We start from the raw sequence: 10,719 nt of genomic DNA, 5'->3' as shown, positions 1-10,719 counted from the left end.
TTGTTATTATATCCGTATGTTAAGATACACGATGAGAAGACTGGTCTTTGACAATTAATGGACCAGACAAACTGATCCCATCCAGAGGAATGTGCGGCTAATCCGCCTCGCCCCGGGCCCCCCTCTGAGCCGCCTCCTCCCTCCGTTCCACAAAGCGAAACCATAGAAGTGTTGTTCCTGATCCTACTCCAAGGAGCAAAACTATAGAAGTTCCAGTTCCCAAACTTTCTTTAAAAGGTAAACGAAGAATAACATTACACGTGTTTCACAGAACTAAGCTTTGAGTTATTATCAGAATTAAATTCTACTTAGCACAAGCGGGTAATCTTACTATAGGTGTTAAACGCAAACCGAAAAAAAACTCATAAAATATTCCCAAGTCGGGATCAATTTAACACGAAGATGACGACGGAGCAAGCTGAAACGCCTCTACCGATACATATGACCTGACATATGAAGAGCGACATTTCGAACCAACACCATGCCTGGAATTCAGCCCCGTGGCCAGGCGGTTGGATGTGTGCTAAGACCCCCCCCCCCCTCCCTCTCCGTGTCACCCAAATTAGCCGCGATATTCATATCGCCTCGTGTTGTGACACACGTTCATTTTTTCATCCACCGCGAGGTAAACGCATAGTTAAAATGTAGCCTTGAAAAACGGATATCAGCAACCGATGTGGGATTCACTTGCACGAACGCGCCAGAGGTGACGAATGTGTTGTATTGCGTATCCGCTCGCAATTAGTTTCCACAGTCTATCTGACCTCACCGTGTCAACACCAAAACCCAATGTTCATCTGAGAGCATGTGTGTGGGGGTAGGGGAAATATTGCAGGAGGCCCCCCCTATAAGACGACTTTATTGCACGGAAAATCAATGGTATCTGTACGGACGAGTTCTTGTCTCGTCGCATTTTATTGGATGTGTAACGTCAGGGGTTTTTCGATGACGAGTTCGCTTGCTCAACTGTAAGTCTACGATTTGAGGCATCGCGTAAGTGTCAACACAAGTCGTCAACGAGGTAATGTCTTTAGCTTCCAACTATTTTTTACAAACTTATATACTGCTGCAGACTTGGAATCGATTATAGGAAGAAGGTAGTCAAACATGGTCGATCAGAGAAGTTACTTCGTATGACTTGGCAGATTTGGCTTTGGATTGTCGTCGGGCAATGTGTACTGAGACTGCCAATAAAGTGTTCGATGGGAATTTATCATTGGTGACTGTTTGTGGTGGTGTTTTAACACCACCACAAAATATCATACATTCTCACACCCACCTTTCGAAAATTGAGTTATCATTGGACATGGTCTAATTTGTTTGTTTTGCTAACATTGGCTTATTGTGACCAAAATGTCATTCAACAGCCCCCTTCCCACTATATTTTATATCACCCTTTTCGAACTCTGTGGTTCCGCCATTTTGACTCTACCAAGGGTGTTTCGTCAATGCCTAGTCTGCTCAAAGTTCCAGAAAGGGGTCTTGCAGTTTAACTAAAAATTAAAACAAAGAATATTATTATATTATGACGAACACAGTGACATTACAGATTTTTGTTAGGGTTTACGTGTACGTAACACACGAATGACAGGGCTAAATTGCGATACAGCTCGTCTGCTCAGAACTGTCGATAATGACAAGTTACACATGGTCATAAAATCATTAAATGAAAAATGCGTGGAAATTGAAAAAAGGAAATCAAAGATTAAACAGAATGAACGTGTTACTTAGAGGAATGAAGAATGTTGTTTTCGCCACTGAGCTTTTTGCAGCTTTTGAAATTCGCCATAAGACACTCAAGTGCCAATAAATCCGCCAAACAACATCGTAGCGCAACAGAAGTGGTATCAAAATGCGCAGAAGGTAACTGTGAATCGAGTTCATTAGTTTATTTTTCATACTATTTCAGGTTCCGATAAATCTGACCAGTTGTAAGTGTTTAGATACTTTATTGGCGCAGTTTACTTTGAGGATTACTCTTGATCATTAAACCCAGTTCATCAGGAGCTTCAAAAATCAGCAATCTTTATTAAAGGAACACGTTGCCTTTGATCGGTCAAGTTGGTCTTTGAAAAGCGTTTGTAACCGTTTGTTATAAAATGCATATGGTTAGAAAGATGTTGTAAAAGTAGAATACAATGATCTACACAAACATGCCTCGAAATTGCGTGGTTTTCCTTTTACCTCGTCGACTATCACGGTCGGCCATTTATGGGAGTCAAGTTTTTGACTCCCATAAATGGCCGACCGTGTGATTTCACAAAGTAAAAGGAAAACCACGCAAGTTCGAGGCAAACTTGTGTGGCTCATTGTATTCTACTTTTAAAACATCTTTCTAAACATATGCATTTTATAACAAACGGTTACAAACGCATTTTTATAGACCAACTCGTCCGATCCAAGGCAACGTGTTCCTTTAAACCCATATGCAAAGTGCATCTATGACCTTGTAGTTGTAAGTCGAGCTGGTAACCAACATCACAAGTAGGAACATCTGGCATCGAGCATCCAAATTTCCATTGAGTTTAATTCAAGGCAACGGGTGCCCTGCAACTGCTTGGAAATAGTATGTTCTGTTTGGAAACAAACTCAGGACACTAGGCCATATACAGTGACGTTACTTCCGTCATACGATAAAGCCTCGATTGCAATCGCGCTGGCTTTGTGTGTAAGGTTTTTTAAAAGGTTATACCATGGTTATACCAATAACAATGTGGATATCATGCTCAGAGTTTGATTATTGAGTTGTACACGAATCCTCATGGTCATTGCCAGTCAATGTTTAATGATGCATCACTGCAAACAAGCTTGTTTAGTGAGACGACATGCACAGCTAATTCCTATAAACCACTATCTGTATTTTATTTCCACTTGAATAAGTTCACAGTTCAGCTCCGCTTTTAGTGAACGCGGTGGTGGGCGGTTTGCTTAACTGGATTTATATACCTTTATCACGCTGACACCATCGTTGTCCTGTTTCCTTAACAGTTAGTGAATGCTAACATTTATTGTGCAAACATGGCACCAGACTATTATATCGTCCAGCCTCAGTTTGGTTACAATGAGTTGGAGTGGAGTAAAATCAAGATGGCCACACCGTGATAAAGGTCTCGATGCTATTTGAACAAAAACAAAAATGTCGTTTGAGAAGTGTTTGTACATACATGTGCATGTTGGAACAGTTGTTTCATTCAGTGGAATGTGTAGGTGTTTGGGAAATAATATGGTTGAAAGTGTTTACGCTAATTAGCATAATCGATATTTGCATTTACGGAAAGTCCGTAAAAGTAGGGCGAAACTACGGAATTCAGTTACGGAGTCTGTATATTTACGGACATTTTGAACAGTAAGTATCGAAACACCGCGAACCAGACATTCACTGTACAGACCCATGTGAATGTCCACTGTCCAATATCAGAATAGCAAAGCAGACATTCACTGTACAGACCCATGTGAATGTCCAATATCCAATATCAGGATAGCAATGAAGTCATTCACTATACAGACCCATGTGATGGTCCACTGTCCAATATCAGGATAGCAAAGTAGACATTCAGTGTTCAGACCCATGTGAATGTCCAATATCCAATATCAGGATAGCAATGAAGTCATTCACTATACAGACCCATGTGAATGTCCACTGTCCAATATCAGGATAGCAAAGTAGACATTCACTGTATAGACCAATGTGAATGTCCAATGTCCAATATCGGTGCCATCCTTTGCGCTTCCTGTGCTCGGAAAGGGAGTTCCGTTCGCAGAACTCCCGAATAATAACAGTGTCTTCGTTTCCAGCATATCTGATCATCCACGCGGAATATCAGTGTCATGGCCTAGCGTTTAAAACACCGGATTGACATGGGTGTTTCTGATCATAGCAGAAAGTGGGTTCGAGTCCCAGTCGTCACACGTGGCTTTAAGCAAGACACTTAACCATGAAGCTTCGTCCTTCGGATGTGTCGTAAAACCGTTGGTCCCGTGTGTTATGTAAAGCACGTACAATAACACAGTGCACTTGTCGAACAGAGAATAGGTTCGCCCCGGTGTTCTTGGTTTGACTGGCAGCATACTGCGCACAGCACCTTGTAAACCATAAATAGTGCTATGCAAAGGATTAGGTGTCATTCATACGTAGTCCTACATACCTTGCATGAGATACTGAATGTTAAAGCCCCAGGAGCGTCACTGAGTGGCAGATAATTATGAGCGCTTTAAGAAGGCACTATATATTAGTATTATTATTGAATCTCGTCCTTGCACGTGATAGTTAATCAGGTCATTATGCCGGTCACTGATACCCGGCTAGCGGGTAGGTACCCGGCCAGCGGGTAGGTACCCGAACACAGGTTGACTGAAGGTCTTACCGCACAAGACTCGACGAACAAACATCAGATGCAGCCGGAAATATTGATTGACATTGTGATTTGCTAAGCAAAAATAAGCAGGTATACCAGTCATGTCTGTGTACGTTACTCAATACCCATGGCTGGTAACTTATTTCTACTCAGCAAGACAGGCCCTACAGTTAGTAATTTCCATACTGTTTTTTGCAAAAAGTGACCTATATCTGATTGTCTTTATTTATTCATTTTTGTTTTATAGAACAATGCGAAAAGTGAGACTGGTGAAGCAATAGTCGGCGCTAACCCCATCGTGTGATTAGTATAAGAGATTCGGACTCAATGGAAAGGGTAGGAGCATGGCTTCCGGGGCACTTCAGACGGAGCACAACTTGTTTGAAATCTCCAGCGGGAACCGAGAAGCAACGCCAGGAGCGGTTTATGTCCTCTTCACGAACACCACAGCCTGGGAGAGTACGAACGGCACGGTCTCGGAGGACGACAGCTCACCGGGGGATGACGACGCCGCTTCGGGCAGGCCACCGATCGGTGTCGCGGTACCCTTCGCGACCATCATGACCTTGCTGAGTTTGATCACCATCTTCGGGAACTCTTTGGTGATCTACGCCGTCAGGACGGAGAAGAGGTTACAAACAGTCAGTAATTATTTCATTGTTTCATTGGCCGTGTCGGACTTCCTGATCGGGATGATCGTCATGCCTCTGAGCACGGTGTACTTCGTGAGTGAGGACTGGGTGTTGGGGCTAGTCCCCTGCCAGATCTGGCTGTGTATTGATTATGTGTCATCGACAGCGTCCATATTCAACCTTCTTGTGCTTAGTTTAGACAGGTATTGGTCGATTCGATACCCTCTGAAATACATGCGGAAACGGACCGGTAAAAGGGCCTCTATTATGATATCGTGTGCGTGGTTGGGCTCAGCCGTTTGGATTATACCTATAACATGTTGGCACCTGATCTTCAACCAGGGGGTGCGTTATTTGCCTCCTAACGAATGCGACACGGAGTTCAGGAAGAATAAATCGCTCAAGGTGGCTACTGCTATAGGGAATTTTTACGTACCACTCGCCTGTATGTTTTTTATATATGCTAAGATATACCATGAGATACAGAAACGCTCCAAGATGGTGCTCGGGAGACGATCCTGCGGTGGGACGCGATCGTCTCAGCCGTCAGTGCACAGTGTAAAGTCCAAGGGAAATACTGACGTGGAACTGACCAGGGTGGATGCAAACTGGACACCCGAGTACGACGACTCGATCAGCACGAGCAAAGACACTTCGAATGAGACGCCGGACCCCGCTGAGAACAACAGCGGGAGTCCCTGTAGTGAGGAGAGGACACGTCGGGTGAAGAAGCCCAAGCGCATCAACACACAGTTAAAAAATATATCCAACCTGACGTTACTGACGGTTGGGCTGCATGGTATAGTGGACCCAGAGGCCCTCAAGAGGGCGGTCAACAAGGACACGTCACCCTCTGGGTCTCCTAAGGGTTCGTGTACAAGAAGCCCGTGTTGCCATGGAGAACCTAAAATGAAAGAGACGCAGTTTCTGTCTCCTGATGATGCATTTAATCGGAATGAATCGAACTCGAGAGGGCGCCATAGCCACCACAATGTTGTCGGTAAGATAAACTCTCTGGACAGGGTTAAAGGAAAGCCTCTTGCTGCTCCTGAGGAACTACAACCTCTGAAGAAAAGAACTTATCATCAAGCTCAAAACGGGAGTAAGAAATCAATCTTGAGGAGGAACAGTACGGCAGAGGGTACGGGTGGTGACAGTCTTCAAAACGGCAACCTTTCTTCCAAAAGGATATCATTCTCAACTGAGGATATACCTGGACGCAAGAAACCCCCGGTGGTTGGTTGTATACCACCGACCAAGAGGAGACTATGTGCCGAGTATCGCGTTGGAACGCGGCAGGGTGATCTGTCCAGAGCGGACCGAAGTAGAAGGGACCGCCGGAACGGCGTGACGTCCCGCCTACTGAGCGCAGAGAATCGTGGAGACTCTTCCACTGCGGCGACCACGACGGATAGCGACGAGGAAGCCATGAAGAACCACGCGAACCACCGGGCCAAATTCTCTCTGTCACGGTTCAGCATGAGACCGGGGCGGGCCTCGGAAACTCTCCGTAGAATTCGCAAAATGTCGCTTAGCAAGGAGCGAAAAGCAGCTAAACAGTTAGGTGTGATAGTCGGGTGCTTTATATGCTGTTGGATCACATACATGGTGTTCTTTATGATCGTTGCCTTCTGTGCGCATTGCATACACAACAAACTCTACTTGGGTAGCATATGGCTGGGTTACATTAACTCAACACTGAACCCCGTCATCTATCCGTTGTGTAATTCCACATTCAGAAAGTCGTTCAAGAAAATACTTCGAATCAAAAAGAGGTGAGACTAGGCTATGGGACGCAGTGCTGCAACGTCATCAATGCTTTGTATACATTGTAAACAATAAACAATAAGTTATACAAAAACATGATTTATTACTTAAAGCGGTGACTTTTAAAACAGGTGTATTTGATATGATGTACAGAAAAAAGAAAAACTATGTTATAATTGAAATTTCAAGGTAAAAGTCATAAATGAAATGTTACTATTAAATATACCATGGTGTTTAACGTATCCTTTCTCGGTTTTGAGAGCCGTTTTGTATCTCCAAATAACTATTGTATTTGCAGGTTGAGCTTGTTTCCTTAAAATCCAATCAGACCAAATCACGAAACGTCGTTAGTGTGATTGTTCAAGGCAGTGTCGAATAAAATTCATTCTTACTTTGGTGAAATTGCGGTGTAATGAAATAAGAAAAATGTGTCTCCTAACCTATATTTAGAATCGAATGTGCATGGGGGGGGGACTGCTATAAAGGGTCTATTTTCAAACTTGTTTTCATTATAAGGCCGTCAGTTGCTTGATCGAAAATGAAAAATATTAATAAATCTCAGCCTTCATTTGGCTGTCTTTCCATCCCCGAAGTATTAGTATCAACTCTATTATAAGAATGACCGTTGCGGAGCATTATTACAAATGATCCTTAAACTAGCTCAACACCATGTGGAGTGTACAACCTTTACTACCAAAGTAGCGTACTATAAGCTAAACCAACCACAAGCACCACCTCTACCCTCACTGACCCATACTTACTACTGGGTGATGAGAGGCATTTGTAGTTATAAGTGTTTTGCTCAAGGAGAAACGTGTCATGACCGGATTCGGACCCATTAAACTCTGATGACTAAGCCATCAAAACTTGAGGCCTCTTTACCAAATATTATGTACACCCCTTCTAAGCATATCACACCCATTGCATAGCCCACGCCTAAGTATGTGTAGTATAGTATGCGCCTAGCCTAAACGTTAGTATAGAGTAAGCGCATGACATGTTAATAACTCGTTTTCAGGGCACACTTTCAAAATGTAACAAAAAAATGAAGTGGAAAATTTGACAAGTCAACAAATAAGTGGGTTGCCGGTCGGAATAACTTACTTCACATGGGATTGTGACTATTCTTGTCTCTGACTGACAGGTTTTTTCTGTTTTTGTTTTTTGTTTTCCTTCTTGGTTATATTTACATGATCAATAATTTTATTTCACAAACCTATAATGAGCCGTTAAGATGTGATGTATTAATTTAGCACTAATAATGAAGTTTCTTCCTTTATAAAAACAGGATTACCAACCAAATTTCAACGTGATTTCCAGGATAAGCCAACAACAGCTGAATACCAGTATCAAGCAATATGCAACAAATGGAGAATTGGTTGGTAATCCTGTTTTTATCAAGGAAGAAATTCCATGCTAAGCAATTTGTTGTGCTTAGCAGCTCTATGAAATTGGCCCATGGTGTTTCGGTCAGAAACACGATCAGGATGTTCAGTAATTCCGGAGACAGGTGATTTCCAGGATAAGCCAACAACAGCTGAATACCAGTATCAAGCAATATGCAACAAATGGAGAATTGGTTGGTAATCCTGTTTTTATCAAGGAAGAAATCCCATGCTAAGCAATTTGTTGTGCTTAGCAGCTCTATGAAATTGGCCCATGGTGTTTCGGTCAGAAACACGATCAGGGTGTTCAGTAATTCCGGAGACAGGAGAAAAGAGTGCGAGGGCAGAGTTTGAGAGGATGTTAAGGAAAAGAATCGAGACTCCTTTGGGATCTCTCGATTTTTGGATATAGTTGAGGGTGTACGTGGAGATGTGGAGAGCTGTGATTGACGATGGAGAGTGGAATCGATGAGAGATAGAGTGTTGTTTGGACGAAGGGAGGAATTCGCGGTGATGTGTCATTACTGGAATTAGAATCAATCATTGGTATAGGGATTTGATTTTGCTTTTAGAACAATATTCAGGGAAATATTTGTGTTCTTCTTTGCCGCACCTTTTTTACGGAGCTTTTAAAGGGACATACGTGAGGAAAACAAATCTGTAAACAACCCTCGTTCGAACGAAGATGTTTTTTCCAGATTGTGTTTTACGAATGTGTCTTTAAATGCTCCGTAAATTTTTTTTCTCGTATAAAACAATCTGTAAAATCGGTAAAGTGGTGGATTTATAAGTGTTGTGAAGAGGAGGTGATGTTGTGTCTCGTGTTTTTCGAAATATCTATAGTGGTACAGTCATATGTCAGGAGTTTATGGTAAATGTTGAAGAAAGTGAGTACCGTGTTGAAAATGTAAACGGTATGAGTGTATAAAGAGAGGTCTGAGAAATGTAAAAGGAAGTGGAATTGTGAGAGCGAGATGGAGAGATGGGGAATGGGAGAGCGGGCAAGATTCCCAATGGAGATGATAGTATAGACCTTGTGAAGTAAAGAGAGGATCCTTTATTAAAAGAGATGTAAAAGATGCATTCGCGTTAATTATTTGTAGTGTATGGAAGTCTGCGTGTTGTTTAAGTGATGCAGTCCCTGGTCTGAGCGGGTGATCTAATGGGTGTTAAGATGGGGAGATAAAAGGGAAATCGCCAGTGTCAATTGAAACCAAGGATGAGCTAGAGGAGTTTGGGAAAATGGAATATAGTTGGGAGATGTGTTGAGATAAGACGTCTTGAGTGGGAGGATCGGTGATGAGGGTGTGAGCAGGAAGAGGTCTGATGAGATAACCCGGGAAAGGGTGCAAGAAATAGTTGATGAGAGAATTAAAGGCACTGGACTCTATTGGTAATCACTCAAAATAATTGTTAGCGTAAAAAAATAAAATTGGTTACAAACAATGGAGAGCTGCTTGTAGCATCAAACATTGTGAGAAACGGCTCCTTCTGAGAAACGTAGGTTTTGAGAAAGAGGCGATTTCTCACTCAAGTAATATTAAAATACATAGACCTTAAGCCTTTTATAGGCATCTCATTTGAACAATGGGGGTGTTTTTTCCTTCATTCTTCTCCTGTAAAGTCGATGACATTAATTGAGTTTAAATTGTCACAGGTTTGTTATTCTAGGCATAATGTTTAGATACACCAAGTGAGGATACTGGTGTTTGAAACTTACCAAAATGTGTCAGTGTCTTTAACTGCATGCATCATACAAAGACACATCTGCATGTGTTTGGGAGATGAAGATAAAGGAAATATGACAGAGGGAGAAAAGTAACAGTGGAGCGTCTTGAAGATGGTGAGGGGTGGAAGAGAAATTAAAGACGGCGATAGATAAAGGGTGATATAAGATACTGGTGAGTAGATGGATGGAATAAGTGAAAGGGTAATAAGATGGGTATCAGCAGAGTGAGATGGAAATTGTGTGACTGTGTGTTATTGTATGTAAAACCAGGCTTTGTTCTGTGATATTGAAACTGGCGACTTCAAAAGACCGGTCAAGTTCTCTTATTATCAAACAAGGCAATACTATAATTAATAATAATATGGGGATCACACCAACAACGCTGTTATAAGTGGAAGGGATGGTATTAATGATTTAGTTTAAGGGGATTTAGGGGATTCATCTCATTGTGTTTTCCTCTTCAAAAACAAAAGAAAACGCAAAAAGTAAAAAGTAAACAATGTAATACACACAATTCAGTTGGTTTTGAACTGAAAGGTATACGTACATAGTATTCGTAATTCCTTATTGCATATCTGACCACGTCCCTTTGGTAAATATGTGTGTAAACGTTCATTAAACTGCTAATTGATGTGAATTTATTTACCAAGTCGGGATGTATCATTATAATTTCAGGTGGCTTGTTTGACTGTTAACCTATTTTGTGCTAAGCAAAGTTTCCTATGTTCATTTGGGTTTTTACCCACAAACACCGATGAGTGTTTAGCACTGACTCTACAAAGTACTAAACTTTACCCTACACGGTTTCCTTTCTTGCATTGATCGCTAATTGGGCTCTATCTGTAATTGGG

At 42.0% G+C, this 10,719-nt stretch overlaps 1 protein-coding gene across 1 annotated transcript; it reads left to right on the top strand.

Moving 5' to 3' along the window:
- The first annotated feature begins 4,606 nt into the window (after positions 1 to 4,606).
- LOC117306904 (histamine H1 receptor-like) lies at positions 4,607 to 9,582 on the top strand. Its single transcript, XM_033791472.1, has 2 exons — positions 4,607 to 8,063; positions 8,265 to 9,582. The coding sequence occupies exon 1, from the start codon at positions 4,700 to 4,702 to the stop codon at positions 6,764 to 6,766; it is 2,067 nt and encodes a 688-aa protein (XP_033647363.1). The 5' UTR covers positions 4,607 to 4,699; the 3' UTR covers positions 6,767 to 8,063; positions 8,265 to 9,582.
- Positions 9,583 to 10,719: the final 1,137 nt, after the last annotated feature.

This window comes from Asterias rubens, chromosome 2 (assembly GCF_902459465.1).
Source record: "Asterias rubens chromosome 2, eAstRub1.3, whole genome shotgun sequence".
NCBI lineage: Eukaryota > Metazoa > Echinodermata > Asteroidea > Forcipulatida > Asteriidae > Asterias > Asterias rubens.
This window is presented reverse-complemented; position numbering and strand designations above follow the sequence as displayed.